This window comes from Zootoca vivipara, chromosome 6 (genome assembly GCF_963506605.1).
Source record: "Zootoca vivipara chromosome 6, rZooViv1.1, whole genome shotgun sequence".
NCBI classification, from domain to species: domain Eukaryota; kingdom Metazoa; phylum Chordata; class Lepidosauria; order Squamata; family Lacertidae; genus Zootoca; species Zootoca vivipara.
Genome location: NC_083281.1, coordinates 34,805,754 through 34,825,148, shown reverse-complemented (window position 1 = coordinate 34,825,148; position 19,395 = coordinate 34,805,754). Strand labels below are relative to the sequence as shown.

Genomic DNA, 19,395 nt, shown 5'->3' with positions numbered 1-19,395 from the left:
AAATGACAGACCACCTTCTGAGAAAATATATATTTTTATTTCTTTTCTTTTTTTTTAAAGATCAGACACTAAAAATAATTGAAAGCCTCTTTTCAGATCAAACCTAGTGTTTTCTACCAGCATCCTTTTGTTCAAACAGATCAGGCTAAACAATGGAAAAAGCCAACCAGGTCAGGTGTTTTGTGCTGCTCTAGTCAGATTGAAAGAGACAACTGCCAACTGCAGAAAATAATGGACAGGAAAGATCATGCAACTGGAATAGCAAAAGAGAAAAACTTGGTAGGGAGAAACCGAAGGCACACTATGCATAAGGGTAATGTGTCCTAACACAAGGAAGTCTTAGTTCTGCCTTGAATTCTCCCAGTGAGATGCACATTGATTGCTGACAGAGAACTAGGGCAGTACATGAAGGTTGCTTAATTTGACGTTGCCTGCGCCCATGTATCCACCCCCCTCTAATTCTGGGATTAGACTGCAATTTCCAGCCAAAGAAACATTTTTTTCCTTATAATCCAGCTGTTTTCATTAACCTGGTTCCTTACAGTATTTGACAATGCTCATATACTCCTGACCATATATTGCTCAGCTACAACTCTCATGATCCCAGCAATCAGCTATGGTTGCTGGGGCTGATGGGAGCTGTAGTTCAACACCACTAGGTGGGACAACGGTTCCTAAATCCAGCTGAGTTTAATGGCTTGCTTATGCAACGCTTAGCCTCAAGCTAATTTGGCCTTCATCTCGTGGATCAAGGTTTCTCAATGAATTGCTCCTGCCACAATTAAGTCCGCTTTCTCCAGCTTGTTGCCCTCCAGATGATGCAGAACATCTATCCTCAGAGGCTGATGGGAGTTGGAGCCTGACAGCCTTCAGAGGGACCCAGGCTGGGGGAAAAGCTCCTTTAAACTCTGCTTCCACCCTGACCAATCACTCTCTCCAGGAACAGACTTTAAAAAGCCTTCATTACAAGCAGTATGCCTGGCAGTTAACAGAGCATAGGTAGAAGCATTCATTCCAACTTTAGTTAAAAGGCGGGGGGCTATATGTGCACTGAGTGCTTGTAATTACTCTCTGCCTTCTTCGTTAAGGTGGCTGGGAAGATATTTGGAAGGAGAGGGGGTAGCAATTTGAAAGCTCAGGGGACAGGACTGCTCACAACCTCTTTTCCCCCAATTCCGCCTTGTTTCAGATGAGTCATCTCAAAGGGCAGAAGGGTGGCAAGTAGTCATGGCACCATTGTGCAATCAAGTAAGAAGAATAACCCAAAAGAGTTCAATACATTGTATTTATTTATGGTGACAGATTCTAAAGAATCTAGCAAGTTACGTCAGGCCTACTGCATGACAGGTTTGGTAGCTGCAGAACACATTCAAACGCAAGACTGGAAGTGCCAAAGTGTTACACTCTTCGAATCTTTCAGATACCCCCATGCATACAAAGAAACAGCAGGATCACAGCATTTGTCTGATGCAGCCATTTGTGAGAATTTCACCACGCATCCACCCGCACGCCACAATAAGTGCAATTTTCTTTAAATTTCTCCAGCAAGCCCTTGGATTGGAGGGGAAAGTTCGTTTGCTGAAACGAGGCAGGTCTATCACTTAGGCTTCTCATTCACAATTCTGCCACAAAGTGCTGCTAGTCAGCTGTGCTCCTTTAGTGCGAAACCACTTCTCCCCTTTTAAATGTGAAGTACTGAAAGCTGTCAAAAAGGAGATAATCAAGAAGAAGCCTTTTCCTCAAGTGAAAGAGGAATAACCTGGCTAAGCCGGTTTCATTAGACACTGCAGCCACACACATCTTGGAGCATGGAAGGATTTACTGTACATAAAGGAAATGTCTTTGAGAGCCGTTTATTTTTCATGGGAACTCTTCACTTACATAGTATTGGACCTCTTAAAAGATGAGCAATTGTGCCTTCTCAGTCAGTAAGAGCTGTGACAAGACAGAAGCAAACAACATGGCAGCAGACCTTTAAAACAAACAGCCCAGCTTGGTCTTGCCAGACTAGCTCATGTTTCCCAGGAAGAGGCAGAATTTTACCTAGACACAATCCAAGTATGTTATTTTATTTCAATTTTTTCCAGCCTGCCCAAATGTGGTACAGCTTTACTGCAAAGAAACAGATTAGTAAGCCAGTCGACCTTCAAGGATACACCATGAAGCATCTTCTTGTAGCCCTTTAAAACAAAACAAAACAGGTCTACCCAAAAAGCTAGCATTCTTTGCCTCAGCTTCCTAAAAAAGCATAAAAGAAAACCAACCTGAACTGACACATTGCACAAGGAACTGGCAGGCAAGCCAAAAAAGTCAGTAAAAAGAACTATTGTGCTGTGCAAGTAACTACTTCAAAAGCTTGTGTATTTCAGGTGTAGGCAACACGGTGCTTTCTAGATGTTGCTGGACCAACTCCCATCATTACTCTGTCGATAAGCCATGCTAGCTGGAGCTAATGGGAGTTGTGGTCCAACATCTGGGGGCCTCCGTATCAACTCTTCCTATTGCATTTGAACAAGACACCAAGAGCCTCTTGGGTTCAGAAATTTGGCTACCAACAGCTCTCTCCCACCTCCTTTCCACTGTTAACACCAAAGTACCAGAACTTGGGAATCTTTTCCACATGGCCTCCAGAAGAGCAGCTTTCAGAGCCTATGGATGATGTTGGCAGCTGCTGTCCTTCATTAAGAGGACCAGGGCATCTGGATCAAGACTGAACCTTAGCTCTGCAACTACTAAAATGAACAGACTTCTCTGCCCATGTCGGCGCACTGTGTGCAGCTCATTTAAACTCCTAATAAAAGTTAGCCAGCCATTTTAATATCACACTGAACTCCCACACCTGCTCATTCCCCTGATGTTACTGATACAGCAAACACTAATCTAGATCCTTTCCTTCAGGAAGTCACATCTTAGGGTTTTTTTGGCACGGCACATTTAGTAAGAGTAATACTCAGGGGGCAGGTTCTCATTCTTTTAGTGTTCATGATCATCTGTCAAAACATCTGCTGCTGTGAATCCAACCCCATTCTCTTGCCCCACCCCCCACCCCACCCCACAACTCTCCTCTGAGAATAAATACAGCTGGTCCATCGGGGCAGCAAGCCATGGTACACTGGCTCCTTCTACAAGCCCCCGGCCCACTTCGGTTCCCTCAACAGAAATGATCAAGCGACTCCAAACTCCCCCAAAATTCATCGCAGACACACATCCCAAACTGAACTACCAACAGGGAGTTCTACCCCCTACAAAAAAAATAAAATAAGGTACAGTGCTCTTTTTTTTTGGCTTTTTTCTTTTTTCTTTTTTTGGTTGCAGGCACTTGAATAGGATTTCTTTGGTCCCCTAAAAGGAATTGGCCACTCTGGCATATCTTCAAAAACAGAGTCTGCACAGCCCTTAATGCTTCGTGTACTAAAGAAAGAAAGAAAATCAGCTTGCATCTCAGGTAGTGCAGCTCTGCTTCTTAACCTAATCCTATCCATCCACCTCATACATAAACTCAATCATTTTCTTACTGTAAACATTTCTGGTAACTACTCATAACACTGCACAATTGCCCACAATATACAGCAGACTTTTGTTCCTATGTAGGAGGAAGACACTTTTGAGCAAGAGACCCATTTTTCTTCTGAATTGTACAGCCTCTGCTTCCCAGAGAACAAGGACTGGAGCGGTGTCAGTGGTTAGTTGCAGGGAAGCCAAGTTGGATAGGAGTGACTGCAAGGCAGCAGAGGCTGCATGTGGGTTACATAGTAGTTTACGTTTACTTCGCTGGCGTAAGGGGCTGGCTGATAATAGCAGGTCACGTTCGTGACAGTCGGAATTATGTTCTGCTCAGCCAGGACCCTCACAGCCAACATGGCAATGAGGTTCAGGGTCTGCCTCCTCTCGTGTCCCATCAGGCACACCGTACTCTCATTCACCACCCTGTGAAGGGTCATCAGGCAATCGTACCGCTTGCTCTCCATCCCAACAAAGTGGCTCTGAAGGTAAGACTCCAGCTTCCGCTGCTGCTCCCCAATGTCAGGAAAGTCTATAAAAAACCTGGAGCACATGTATCTCTGTAGCGCCTTCATGTCTACTTCCGATCTGGGCTTAAATCCCCTCACCAGGAGGTTGCAGTACTTCAGAAGCCCACCACCTCTGATCTCCTCCGGATTCCTGGTGGCAATGATCCGGTTCCTCAGGTGGTCCAGTGCCTCCTCAAAGTCCCCGTACATGCTCTCCCCGGTGACTGTAGGGTGGAAGTTTGCAGACATCGGGTTCTCTGAGCACTCTCCAAAAAGCAACAGTGAGTCCAATATTATCTGGAAAGAATCTACACTGAACTCAAACTGCCGCCGGAGAGTGTCTACAAATTTGAGCTCCACATTCTTCCCACTGTTGTTTGAAAGTGAAATAAGGCTCCAGCGGTCTGTTTCATTGCACACTTTCACTAGCTTCTGCACATAGGCCTCCTTTAGCGTCATGGGAGTGATCTTATCTTTGTTTACCCCTTCCGGGAGGAAGTCCAACAGACAGTCCATCACTACATCTTTCACTAGCTGGAAGACGTCCTCACTCTTCAAGTCTACACCAAAAATGAGGTCCAGATCTTTATATCCCAGACCGCTGTCCTGATGGAGCACGTGGCTTGCGGCCGAGCCATTCAACCTCACGTTGTGGACCGCAATTCCTTGCTTCTCCAGACGGCTACGGACCACCTACAACACGGGGGGAAAGCACATTGCTGTAAGTAAGGGAGGAAACTTTAAATGGCCTAAGCAAACATCAGCTGGTGTGTTTAAATAGGTGACCTGTGTGAGTATCTTAACACACTCATAAGGGCTAAATGCAAGACTTGGGGCATATCCAACACATCCCATCAGTACAAGAATTTCTGCTCATGCAATGCAAGTTCCTTCCTCTCAGCCCTCTGCACATGGACCAACATACTCCCCAAATCTTCCCAAAGGGTGGCCGTGGTGGGGAACTCCTAAAACACATTCAAGGGGCACTGGGGGGGGGGGGAAGGCATCCATCGTGCAAGGAGAAATCCATGTACTGATTAAATGAGTTGCTTAATGCTACTTAGGATACAACCTTTAGTTTCCATGGATGCAACTAGATCAGGAGATCAGCGATCAGATCTTTTGGTTTTAAAAGTAGTCCACCAGCAACAGCAGGGGCCACAGGTCTGATGGTAACCATGCTGCTTCTACTAGCCATTCGGCCTTTTCTAATGTGCCAGCACCTCCACAAAACTGCTATGTGACTCAGAGGCATAGCTGCCAAGTTTTCCCTTTTCTCGCGAGGAAGCCTATTCAGCATAAGGGAATTTCCCTTTAAAAAGGGGATAACTTGGCAGCTATGCTCAGAGGGGAACCATAGGTACCTGTATGTTTCCAGGGGCGAGTTGCTTTGGCAGAGCAATTTCAAACTGGGGAGTGACATGGGAAGGGTTTACACCTACCCAAGTGACTATTCCATTGAACAAAAAAAACTAGAAGATCACCTATCTGCTGACATCGCATCTCGTTTGACCTCAAATAGGCTTCGGAGCACAAATGGGCTTACATGAGCACTGCTGTTCAGGCATTCCGTGTTGGGAGCTGGAGATCTGTTGCTGATCCCCACCCTAAAGCAGCAGCTGCCTGGACAAGTTCAATGCAGGAAACCATGCCTCCTCCTACAGCCTTTATTCGTAAGCCAAGAGTATCCTAGAACTTTCATCTGGCGTGCAAAATGGCAAGATTAAGAGCCAAGGGAGGAGCCTACAGCACCAAACACGTCCAACTGGCACAAGGTGCCTGAAAACATTGGTGGTGCTTTTGTCCATTTCTGGAGCTGCTCTTACCCGGGCTCTATAGCAAAAGAACCACCATATGAACCTAACCAGAGTCTTGGGTTTCCAGGCTGTGTAATTTCTGAGCACCTGTGGGGAACCTTTGGCCTCTCCAGATGCTGCTGAACTACAACTCCCATCAGCGCCAGCAAGAGTGGCCGGGGATGATGAGAGTTGTAGTTCAACATCTGGAGAGCCAAAGGTTCCCCACTCCTATTTTAAAGATTTAACTTGCGAACATGAAGCCAATCCAAGGGGCAGCTGCAAGGGTGAACCCAAATTTTAAAAGCTAATTGTAAGAATCACGGTAGGTTAAAATATACCAAAGGGGAAAGAAACCACACCCCCGGTCTGTTAGTGGATCTTCCAGAGTAAGTCACCGTAACTTCAATATACCTGCACCAAACATGTAAACCAAGTACGACCAGGTATTTGCAAGTATTAAAAAGGTAGCTGAACCATACAAAGTGTACCCTTCAACATCTGGACAAAGGCCAAAGGCAAATATAATTCGTCTTGGAGGCATTTATATGTTGAAAAGATGCATTTTTATTTTTAAACCCAGCTAGAATAATAACACAGGATTCATAAACCTAGCAGCAGAATTTAGCCTATGAGTACAGCTTAGTCAAACCTTCAAAAATGCAGCAGGAAAGAGAGGACTTTGCTTTCAGGTATATTAGGAAAGAAACTATCTTAATTGTGTATAAGAAGGGGAGCTTTAATATTAAGGAATTTAGTGAATTTTAATATTAAGGAAGTCAGTAACTTTATGTACTTTTTAAATTTTAAAAACATCTTTATTTCTTCTTTTAAAAAAGAAAATCCATATAAATACAAAAAATAACAGAAACAGTACCGTACATAAGATAACAAAAACAAAAACTGAACGTAAAATACAAAACACACAAACTACAAAAAAGTGTTACAGTAAAAAGACAGTACAATAAAATAAAAAGAACTTCCAGAAAATGAAATCGGTTCCCTATCACTTCCTTATTATATTCCTTCACTATTTTTAGATATTCCTCGGATATGTTAATATATATATGTATTAGCATCTATCTTCCTTGATTTTAATTATCTGTCTAATAACTTGTTGGTGCTAATCTAGACAAATCACCCATCTTGAACTCACTCCTTTATGAAAATAATCTAGCACATAATTCCATTCCGTTTTTACTTTCTGTTTGGGTGTTTTCCTAATTATTGCTGTTATTCTAGCTAAATTCATATACTCTACCAATTTTAGGTGCCAATCTTGGACTGATGGAACTTTGTCTCCTTTCCAGTTTTTTGCTAGCACCATTCTGGCCGCTGCACATGCGTACAGGAGGATGTTTCTCCTATCCTTAGGGGTGTTCTCCGGTATTAAACTTAGAAGGAAGATCTCCGGTTTGTTTTCAAATGTCCACTTTAACATTCTTTTCATTTTCTCATATACCTCATTCCAAAATATGCTCACTTTATTACAACTCCACCAGCAGTGGAAATAATCTCCTGTTCTTACATTGCACTTCCAAGCATGTATCCGCCTCCTTTTTATATATTTTAGCTAATTTGGCCGGTGTTAAGTGCCACCTGAATACCATTTTCCACATGTTTTCTCTTATGCCCATGCAGGCTGTAAAATTTAGGTCCTCCCCCCACAATTTGTCCCACTGAATGCTATAGATCGTTCTTCCAACATCTTGTGCCCATCTGATCATGACGTGCTTAACCACCTCGTCTTTCATATCCCATTCGAGTAAGAATTTATAGATTTTGGCCAAAGATTTCCTGGGATTGTCTAATAATAATTCTTGTAATTTTGATCTATTTTCTACGAAGCCAACCGCTTTATGTTTACTAAAAATACTTTGAACCTGACAATAATGAAACCAGCTCAAACAAAATTGCTCTATTTGGTGATATGGTTTTAATACGTACTGGTCATTCACTTTGTCTACCAATTCTTTATATGTTACCCACCTCCCACCTTTAGGTTCCTTGCTCATTGAAGACATCTCCAAAGGTGAGGCCCACCACGGGACTTTTGGTTCTAATAATTCCTTATATTCATTCCATGTATTATACAAAGATTTTTTGAAAATGTGATCGGAGAAGGTATTATAATCTCCTGTTTTTTCTTTTAACAGATATGTACTTTTATTTTATTTTAACTTTATGTACTTTTATTCCTGACAGATGTGCCCCCAGTGGTTGTAAAATAGGAAAAAGGAAAAAAAAGGGGGGGGATGAACAGGCACACTTCAGTTTGGATGATGAAAAGAAGCAAGCTGTGTGGTAGGCAAACTCTCATTTATCTAGCAACAATTTGGGCCGCTTGTTGGCAGAAACTAACAGAAGAGGGCTGCTTGCCTTCTTTTTGGGAACATGGGTCCGTATATAGAGCTTCTGTGTTGCCACCTACCCACTTGGTAGGCCAGACACAGCAGCTTATTCAGCTGCCTTTTCATCCAGTGTTCCTTACCTCTTTTGGTTTAGAGGCAACACACATCAAGCATTTACAAGACTGCCTGCCTTTTTAGGTTACTTGCTCAAGACTGGCAAGCTCTGCATTTGGGACTGACTAATGTTTATCTGGTCAGAGTCATTCGCCTTTCTGTTTACAGAAAACTGCCAGGAGCTGCTTGAGTGTGCTGCTAGGGTTTTGTTTTGTTTTTTAAAAGCACTGGCTTGCCTTTAAAAACATCATCCCTTTAATGCTAAAGTAGCATTGCTGAAAGCTACATGGGTGTGATGTTTCTTAAAACAGAAAAAGATGTGTGGGCAGACACATGCCATCTATAATAATAATAATAATAATACAGTAATAATTTATTTAGTAATAATAAAATAAAATAAAATAAAATAAAATAATAATAATAATAATAATAATAATATGGTGCTGGAGAGTCCCATGGACTGCAAGAAGATCAAACCTATCCATTCTGAAGGAAATCAGCCCTGAGTGCTCACTGGAAGGACAGATCCTGGAGCTGAGGCTCCAATACTTTGGCCACCTCATGAGAAGAGAAGATTCCCTGGAAAAGACCCTGATGTTGGGAAAGATTGAGGGCACAAGGAGAAGGGGACGGCAGAGGATGAGATGGTTGGACAGTGTTCTCGAAGCTACGAACATGAGTCTGACCAAACTGCAGGAGGCAGTGGAAGACAGGAGTGCCTGGCGTGCTCTGGTCCATGAGGTCACAAAGAGTCAGACACAACTAAACAACAAATAATTTATTGCTTATACCCCACCCATCTGACTGAGTTGCCCCAACCACTCTGGTTGTTTGTGGATGGGCAACAAAAGGCCCTTATTAAAACCTGTGCTTTGGCACAGTCAAATCTATGAGGCATGTAGGCTCCTCTGGATCTATTTGTCACACTGCAATGCAGGCTATAATTAACATCTAACAAGGGATGAAGCCAAACAGAGGTATGTCTACTCCGAAGAGTACCCCAGTGCTGCCAATTTTGACGAGTTCACTTTCTAGAGTTAAATGAAACTGATTGGATCAAATTGGCCCTGTTTGCACATTGTAGTAAACCATAAAGACGTCTCTAGCTTCAGTCTTCCCTTAACCTGAGCATCAAACCAAGGTCCTGGGGTTAAGATTCTTGCGTTGCTGAGGCCATCCATGATTGACAAAGCCAACAAACTTTGGTTTCAGAATGTGGCTTCTTTAGAGCAAAACAACACTTTTCTGTTGGATGCCAGAACTGTGGTTTGTTGCCTTTTCAAGGAGCGGAGCAAGAACCACCTGCACATTCAGAGTAGACCAATGGTTTAGCACAGTGTGCAAGTTCAGCCACAGAAAAGTGCTATGCTGCCCTTTCTGCTAGATGGAAGTGCTGGGACAGATGCAGTTGTTTAGTGACATGTCTTCCAAATGACCTTGGCAACATCTTTTGTAAAATACGTAAATGCCATGCAAATTCTATGGAGTGGTTAAGTAGGTTATATACTTATTGGAAGCGTGTGCAAAAGCTTTTACAAAATTGGCTCTGACCTGCCTAAAACAGGGTGCTTTGCCCCGACCCATCTGCCTAAATAAGAGCTTGAACAACTCAGGCTTGCAGTTTCTTTCTAGCCAATCAATAGATTAACTTAAACTGCAGCACATTATACACAATCAGATACCACCACCAGCAGCCTCTATTTGTATTCAATAGAAACTGCACTGTTGCATTTGGTTCAGCGCTCTATTTCTACTTGTGTTCCTCCCCACTCTCAAATGATAGCTACTTTGAATCACACTGCAGCCTGGCATATTTCTGCTAACAAGCATTATATTTAGATTTCATAGGTATGTGTCCACCAGTTACATGGTGTGTTTAGCATGTCATCCAATTGCAACCAGTTCTGTGCCCCAAGATTTCTGAGCATTTCATAGCCAAGGCAAATGGCTCCCTTTTGACTACTACAAAGTAGTAGTAAGTTTAGGAAGTTACTACTACAAAGGAGGAAGTTACTTTGAGGAGGCAAATCTCTATTACTCTGTATCATCTTGGAATTCTGCAAAGAAAGTGGATTTGCTTGTATGTTTCATCATTCCACAGAACTGGAGAGTGTGTGCTGTGTTCTTGCTTCCTGTGCTTGTATAAGGAAACCAGTCAGATACAGGGCATGGGTAGTTGCTGCCAGGACCATTTACTGCCTGTGCTACAATTTCACATACCAATCATTATGCTCCCTCAAGGCATCAAACCCAAAATGGATTATAAAGGCAATCTGCCTACCCAGAGGCCATACCATCCGTTTATTCAAAAAAAGCTGTTTTCGTTTTCAGTGAGGGAGTGGGGCCAGTTAGTACTACTGATCTAAACCCAGGTGTCTCCATCCAGTTCTAGCATGCCAGCCTTCTACATCTAGTCTGCTAAAATCCCATCATCAGCATTACTGCTATCTCCCAACTGCTATCCCTAAGCCAATAAATTTGGACTCATCAAGCAAGCCCATTTCTACATGCCAGCGCTTGCCTTCCAAATCTTTAGCATGCTGGATTAGCACTTCTTTATCCCGTGCCAGCAGAATCTTCTCCACTAGCTGCCACATCATTTGTGCCGTCCCGCAAAGAAAAACTTTGCAGGCGCCACACTGCAGCTGCTTTGCCTCTGTGCAACCATTCCTTGTTGTCCTTGACAACTGGCGTTGCTAACTTAGAAACAGCACAGACCAATCATCCATGGGACATGTACATGGGCACCACACCCTGGGAACACACGCCTAGTCCATATAAAAGCTATTCACAATATGTTCTCTTCCTGCGTATACACTTTATTGTCCACCTAGGCAAGTGCAGTTCTACCTTAAGTTTTATAGTTTGGGGGTACGAGAAGTACACAATTCAAAAGCTCAGAATGAAATGCAGTATTCTGCTTAGGAGTTACTATTTATTTCAAACAGTTAAAATCCAGACAGAAAAGTTGTTTAGCTTTTTTTAGAAAAAGAAAAGACATTTCTGAGCTATTTTTAAGGAAATTCTTGACACTGCTGACAAAATTTAACAGCATTTTGAACTTGCACATAATTCATTTAATGAGTGCATGCATGCACCTCATGAAGACCTTTAACTCCTGATAACTGATGTTGTAAAAGACAGCCAGCTTTATAACAATGCTTAAAAAAAAAACCAGAAACCAATGTGCCTTATTTTACATTAGTGAGTCATTGCAGAGGAATGAAGCCACCTCCCATACAAAATGAATATGCAGCAGCTTATTGGTGCAATGTTAATGCCTACTAAGCACACTGTTGCTACTTCACTGACAAACAAATCCCTAGTAATTTGTGGCAATTATGGCACACAGCAGAGCAGGCCATTTCAGGGCAAATGGACTGTACTGGAAACAACCTTCAATGCTACCTAGCTTCATTGGGAGAGTCAAGCATCGGACAGCTTTGTGGCTGTTGGAGATTTTAGTTCTACACAGATGTTCACTTACCAAGTATACCAAGAAGATCTTGCTCTCATGTACATGTTAGCACCAACACATGCCCCTCCCCGCCAAATGAATATAATCACTATGTAAAGAAATATAATGTGTTACGGCCAGTGTGGTTCAGGGAGATCCAGGTTCAAAGCCCGACTTAGGCAATTGTTTGCGGTGTGACTTTGGGCTGGTCAATTTCTCTCAGCCTAACTTACATCACAAAACAGTTCGGATGAAATTAGGGTGGAGGGGAAACCTTTGACTACTTGGGATAAAGAGGATAATAATTTATAAAATATCAAAGCAAACTACAGCCGCCTGTAGTTAAATTACACATATCAGTTTCATTCACTTTCGGTACATACAAACCAGGGGCGCCGAGTTCTGTGGCAGCTCCAGCCCTGTGCATGCAACTGACTTTTGCTTTGACATGCAGAAACTGCCCTGGAGAGAAAGGAAATGCACTTCCATATCAGACCTGCCTGTCTTACTGCATATATATTTAGAGGCCAAGTAAAAACGAAGTCCAATTTCCACTCAGAAGTGTTACAATGTGCTAAGATTCACTATCTGTAGATTGGAAGTGGTTGGCAGCCAAGTGCCAAGATTGTAAACAGTTATGCTTTGGGAGTGTAAGGTTCAGCTAAACGGTGACTGCATATGGTGACCTGTCTAAGGTTGTCCCCATTTCAGCTACAGGTCAGTCTACTGTGTTGTGCTTAGATGTCTACTTTAAGGGCACTGTGTTCCAGTTAGAATGTTAAAAATCCACCTTGATATTTAGACATAGAGTTGTACAGTTTTACCTTTCCAGGAAGTCCAAGCTAGTAGGTAAAGCTGGGCACAACAAGTTCCTTTGTGCCTGTTAAACCTGTAGGGTTAATCTGTCATTAACCCAGAAGGCACAAAAGCAAGTCAAAGTGTGCTGGAGATAAAAAAACAAACCAGCAATATCAGCTGATGCTAAACTGCTATAAGCATAGCTGCCAAGTCTCCCGTTTTCCCTGGGAAATCCCCATTTTCCCAGCTGTTCCTAGCTGAAAAAATGAATTTTTTTGTTTTCCCCCGGTTTATTCTGGTGCGGCGGCCATTTTGGAACTGGGCGGAGCATGCTCAGAAGCGACTTTTGATGCTGCTCTGCCCAGTTCCAAAATGGCTGCAGTGCGACTTCTGGCATGGCGGCCATTTTGGAACTGGGCAAAGCAGCATCAAAAGTCACTTCTGAGCATGCTCCGCCCAGTTCCAAAATGGCGGCAGCGCTACTTCCGGTCTGCTATTTCCGGCCCGGTCCCTTATTTCTCTGACAGCAACTTGGCAGGTATGTATAAGTCAGGTTTGTATCTATGAATCTAGAACATGTTGGTCTACCATATTATTAAACCTTTGCCATCAAGATAATATCCAAGAATAAAGGCCATTAATAACCATCTATTGTCAATAAAATAGCAAAAGAAAAAGAAAAAAATCTGTCCATTTGGCACGAGCATTGTCGTCATTACTACCTTCCCCATATGTGATAGCCTATCATCAGGTTTTTGTCTTGTAGGTCAGTTTTACAGCAATTCTCAGTTAACCTGGTCAGGTAGAAACAGATATGAACAAATAGAGATCTGAACCCATGGTGCTCAGCAAAGTGGCACTGGGCAAGTCAGCATTATCTCATCTCAGTCTATCTCACAGTATTTACCATCAAAAGTAAAATGTTATTCACACCCCTTGGAAGAAGTTCGAAATATTTTAACGGCCCCAACTCCTGCAATCAGATGCCCCACCACATCTCCCAACCATAGGGACTAGGAAACCTGCACAGATTTTTCCATTCCTGCTACAGCTAGAGACTCCCAAGCCCTGATGGCACAGAGCCAAGCCCAAGAGACCAGATATCACTACCTCAGCAGATTTATTTTCTGCTAGCAGATTCCAAGCTCCATATAAGCTGACAGAGGAGTGCCAAATGAAGGGCCAGCCAGCATGCAAGCTCATCAGAGCAGGGTCCAAACATTTGACATGAACTGCTTTAGTCAGACTAGTCAATGGTGGCATCTAATGCTGAGTGACCTTGGGCGATTGCTTGCTTGCTTACACACACCAACTGTTCTGATAAAATGACATGTACTCTTGTTTCCTAAGGAATCCAGATAATCACTCTGCCAAACTGTCACATTCTAATGTTTTTCCTCTTCTCCTGTCTTATACAGGGCTTGTGGAGATTTCTGATTTGCACCACAACTGCAGCACCAGTCAACACATGTGGACTTGCAAAGTACTACTGAGTCACCTGGCGTGGAGGAGGACTCTCTGGGGAAGACCCACCTTCCTACATGGCTTGGCTTTCCCCACTGTGCTCCCGTGAGTCTGTTTTCAAAGATGTTACAAGTCTCTTTGCTGGGAAGCAGCTGCTTGGTAGGATTTCAACCTGCATTGGCTGCTTGTACTCATCATAGCAGGAGTACAAGTCGATTCTCCATTAGCTTCAAAAGATGGCACTTACCTCCATTTCTGCACTAATACGCTAAAATATAAGCAGACTTGCACAGCAATTTTATTTATTCTATTTCTTAGCCGCTCTCAGGCTACGTTCCAACAATGCACTGTGTGCTTTTGCTATGGTGGGGAGGAACACTGGATAATTTTAATGGGGAATCTAGCACACCATTCAATGCCACATGGAACCACATTGGAAGACTCATTTCCAGCCAATTGTGAGGAAGCAATGCATCAGGTGTGCTAAAGACCTAGTGTGAAAGGGGCCCTCGTTTCACTGAGGAAGGCAGCCACTCACCTTTGAAAAAGGCTGATGCCACGCTACAGAAGCAAACCAGACACAGGGGCAACAATTCCTATTGCTTCTATAAGCCTCCCGTGCTTTATGAGAAAGCTAAACGAAAGCCTCCTCCAGTACAGGGAGCCACCCTTGGCAGATACTAAGTGCCTTTTACATCTTGGTTTCTTCCCTCCCCAAAGGATATTGAGTAAGAGCTGTTCAAACACAGCTTGGCATAAGAGGCCTCTCAGCCAATTGTGGCCTTTCGGTTCTGTTTCCTTATAAATCTTGTGGTTTTACACTTTGTATATGGATGCCTGCTTTTTAACCCCATTCTGCCAAGCATTCTTACCAAACAGTCTGTCAAGGCAACGCTGTTTCGAGGATTCCAAAAACACCCTTTCTCCCAAAGGAACCCCGAAGAGTCATATACAACACCTCCGTTTAACACAATACCGAATTTAATACAATTTAGAATCGACCTCAGACACACCAGTTCTGTTTCAAGTGCCAGTTGGCAACAGCAGTAGACATCAATTTGTAAATATTGGAAAGATCAGGCGTTGTACAGACCAACTTCAGCTCCGAAGCAGTAGCCCCCCTTTCCTAGACAAATATACTGTTCTTTCACTAACCCTCAGTTTTTGCAGTATTTACCAGTAGAAAGAATACTCCCTTAATAAAACAAACTCAGACCCTTTGGGAAGGGCCACAGCTGAGTGACAGAACACCTTCTTTACCTACAGAAGGTTCCAGGTTTGATCACTGGCATCTTCAGGTAGGGCTGGGAGAGAACCCTGCCTGGAATCCTGGAGAGCTGCTGCCAGTCAGTGCAAACAGTATGGAGCCAGCTCGACCAGTGGCCTAATTCAGTATAAGGCAGCTTCCTATATAGGAATCTGTCCATTCCTTCCACATCTTTATCTAAGAGGATCTTTGAATAGGTCCCAGAGGTCCCTGCGAAGGGGAATTGTTTGTTCAACCACTCTGAGAACTGCTCTGTGAGGGGAATAAAGGCTGCCTAACAATTCAGCACCCTTAACTACAGCTCCCAGAATTATTCAGAGGAAGCCATGACTGTTCAAAACGGCACCACAGTGCTTTAAATGTGTGGTGTGAAGGTGGCCCTGGACCACAGCAGAATGTTCTAATGGAATGGGATTTTGCTGTAACCAACTCTGCTCAAGGAATCATTTCTTTTTCTGCAATATTATCTGGATAGACTTAAGCGTACTTCGCTAGAGCAAGTTTTCCTCACCCCTGACGATCAACTCTAGGGACCGACCATTGCCATATGGTACTAGGGAAGGGACTGGGAAATGAGGAGCAGGGGGTTATTTCTGCCCAACTCCCAGCTCTCTGTGCTCACCCTATCCACTCTCTTGCTCACCAGCCTGAGGTTGCCTCTCCAACAACCCACTGCAGTCACACACCCATGACTGACACCACCTTCCTATACTCCCAACCCTATTTAACCTAATTACTGCTCTTCTTGGGACAGGGTTGCCTTCAAAATAGGGCACCTGAGCCTAGTATACAATACTGTAGTGGGTTTCTACTATGGAAGGTATAGTCTTCCATAGTAGACTTCTATAGTCTTCCACAGCAAGACTATGGAACGTCTCAAGAGCTGCTGCAATATGGAAGGACATTGCCAACTTCTTTCTATTAGGATCTGGGGGTGGCACTGTGCGGCACTCCCCAGCTCCCTTCCTCTAGGTCCCACAAAGAGTTCAACATAATTGTGCATAGAAACTCCCTTCATTTCAGGCAGCCCCCCCCCCAGTTCATTATTTCCCTCCTTACAACCAATTCACAGCCAGAAGACGTCTTTGCCCTCCTTGTCTCTCTAGCCACTTTTGTTAACGGGCTGCAGCCCTACTGCCACTGTGATCCAAGAATTCCCACCTGCACACCAACCCATCTTCTCTAGTACAGGCCAACGAACAGTTGTCAGCATACAATCCTATGTTAAAATGAGTTGCCTCACAGCTGATAACTCAAATGTCTTCCCCAGGCAGCAACACCTATTCCACAGCGATGGCACCCTAAAGACTTGGATTACTATGACAAAAGATGTTGTGGATTAAAGCTAGTTTTGATATTCTATAAACTTCTGTGGACTAACAAATCTTAGGATGTCACTCTTGTTTTTGCTGCAACAGACTAATATGGTTACCCCTATCGGAGTTTTAGATAGAGAGTCTTCCATCCCCTTCTGCTCCAGGGACAGAGCCTTTTCCTAATCCACAGGATCAAAGGGAAAGCTACCCTAAAACACAGACTGCCTACACTTGTCTTTGTATTACATTAATGTAGTAAACAATCCTGTGGTGTTTTGACAGAGGGCAATGTATAAATTTCTTAATACCATCACCCACTACATCACAGCACTTTTCAGTATCCTACCAATCACAGCTAACATTCCTCATTTCTAAGATTTCACTTAGACTACTAGTCTCAACTCAGTTAAGAACTTAGAAATGGTATTTCATTAAAGGAACTACAGGTCTGGTGCAACATTGCAGCAATCTACCATTCTTCCCTCCCACCTGTAATTGGGGGCATCAATATCAAAGTTGTTGCAATTACTAACTCCACATATGTATACAGTACAATACTCTGAACTATTCTCTGCCAAATAAGTTTTTGTCAAACCTACAGCTAGCCAAGGTCTGAGCTGTCAATTAAGGCACCCAAATTTTGGCTTCAGTATAAGCCTGGCCTACTCTCCACTGTGAAGTTAATGCTCATTTAGTTTAACAAGGGGTTATGAGAAGGATTAGCACAATTACCAGTACTCAAAAAGCTTTACATTCTCAGAATATACTGTATAAGGTTAAGTACTCATGGCCAATATTGCTGCCTTGGCTTTTCCAGTAGGAGCCACAAAAGCTAAACTGGCTACAAATTTATGCTTTACAAACACCTATTCATTCCAATCAAGAACAATGGCTACATAGAAGAGCCTTTTAGTATATCAATAATGTCACCCAAGATAGGCTCTTCTGCTAGTCCCTCTCCTAATTGACAGGCTGAGTACACACTGTACATTTTAAGCAGCCTCCCAAAGAATCCAAGGAACTGTAGTTTGTTAAGGGTACTTGGAATTGTAGCTCTGTTAGAGGTAAACCACAGTTCCCAGGATTCAGGGGGGTGGGGAGAGAATGTGCTTTAAATGGTATGTATGCAGCCTCTCACATACAGGCTTTATACCAGATATTCTAGTTCAGAATGAGTCAAATAAGTTAACACTGTATAAATAGCTAGAGAAGGCTGCACGGACCTAATGACAGTTGACAACTATGTTGCTTATTAAGGCTGCATCACTAGGGAGACTTCCTGGGAGTATGACCCGCTGAACTCAATAAGGCTTATATTCAAGTAAACATGACTAAGAGCAGGTGACAAGATTTGTCTGAGTTCTTTGTCAGGAGGGAAACCCGTGGACTTTTATCACATGCAAGAAGCAGCCTGGCGAATGGGTGCAATCTTGGGCATGTGCTGCTGCAAAGTAATCGATGCTTTACCGCTGCTCTTTTAAAAGCCACGTTTTATTGTTAAATTGCAGTGCGTTCTCTTTGCTGTTAGGAACTTATGGCTGTTGTCGGCAGACGGGGCAAGGTTAAATAGCTTAATAAATAAGAAGAGCCCAAAGATGTGCCTTTAGGGCTATCCCCAGAGTTTTCATTCCTGAAAGAGTGAGAACCATAGAAGGCAGGTCCATTGAAGGCAACGGGGATTACTCCCGTGTAAACGTGCCGATTCTTAATGCCTTTTTTGGGGGGGGGAGATTAAGTACACGGCCACCCCGGTCCCGCCACTCACCTGCACGATCCTGCGCGGCCGCACCGATAAGGTGGGGAAGTTGCCGCGGCCGTGGATGGGGACGGCCTCCTCGAGGATGTGGTCCAACCGCTTCACCTGCTCCCAGCCGAGGACGCTGAAGCGCCCGTCCCTGCCGCTGCTGGGCGGCTGCTTCTCCGAGCTCGCAGCAACGCCCGAGGGCCCGGCGCCCGTCACTGCAGCCGCCGACCCCGCCGCGCGCATGGTGAGAAGAGGAGAAGAAACGCTGAGGCTGGAGGAGAAAATTAAAACGGGCCGGACTCGTCGAGGAAACCAACCCGGGTTGATTTTAAATTTTTAATTTTTTTAAAAAAAAAGAAAAGCCGAAAGATAATTCCAGGCAGGGCAGAAAAACAGCAGCAACTACTACACTGCAGAACTGAGAGAAGCAAGTCTATATCTGAAGGGACCGGAGGGGGCGGGGAAAAGGGAGGCGTAACCGCGCCGCGTGCAACTGCCAAGTCCCTATTTCCACCCGTCCCCTCCTTCCAACCGCGCCTGCAACACGAGCACTGCGGATGCCTATAAGTGTGCAGCTGTCTTATATATCCCTGCGGCGACGCGTTGCGATTGGCTCGGCTCGACCAACCAATCCACGACGTACTTTGGCAGCTCCGGACGTTCTAATTGGAAACAAGCCCCACCCCACTTTCGATAGCGTCCTGCCCCCTTAAGCAATAAAAATGAAAATATGAGGGGAGGGGGCGGTGATGAAGTATTGGAAGAGGGCAGCTGAGTCTCGGCTCGGACGTCGAAGGGAATCCTGTCTCTGATTGGTCAGCGTACGGAAGGCTGTGTTTAAAGAGACAGAAGTGCTGTTCAAAGCAACTTGACTAAAAAGGTAAAACAGAAATTAGAGCAGTCGGTGACAAGCCGGGGCTCGGAGCCGGTCTGGAATTCACTGCCATCGTCTTTAAAAGCACAGATGAGCCTGGCTGGTGGTGGTTATTCAGAGGGGTCGTGGAGAGAAGAAGGGGGACGGTACTTTGCACATACTGTACTTAGAAGTACTCTCGCCTTCTTCATGTTTCTCACGATC

The 19,395-nt window shown here is 44.0% G+C and overlaps 1 protein-coding gene across 1 annotated transcript; it reads right to left on the bottom strand.

Annotated features, from left to right (window-relative positions):
- Positions 1-1,271: 1,271 nt before the first annotated feature.
- TENT5B (terminal nucleotidyltransferase 5B) lies at positions 1,272-18,862 on the bottom strand. The gene is made up of 2 exons (XM_035118434.2): positions 18,339-18,862; positions 1,272-4,703 (listed from the first exon to the last, which is right to left on the bottom strand). Exons 1-2 carry the CDS (start codon positions 18,558-18,560, stop codon positions 3,684-3,686), a joined length of 1,242 nt encoding a protein of 413 aa, XP_034974325.1. The 5' UTR covers positions 18,561-18,862; the 3' UTR covers positions 1,272-3,683.
- Positions 18,863-19,395: the final 533 nt, after the last annotated feature.

Bases quoted from the DNA above. Each gene is read 5' to 3' on its own strand.
- TENT5B (XM_035118434.2), bottom strand. From the start codon at position 18,560: ATGCGCGCGGCGGGGTCGGCGGCTGCAGTGACGGGCGCCGGGCCCTCG. The intron at 4,704-18,338 runs GTGAGTGGCGGG...CCCGTGTTGTAG, and splicing joins GGCCGCGCAGGATCGTGCAG to GTGGTCCGTAGCCGTCTGGA.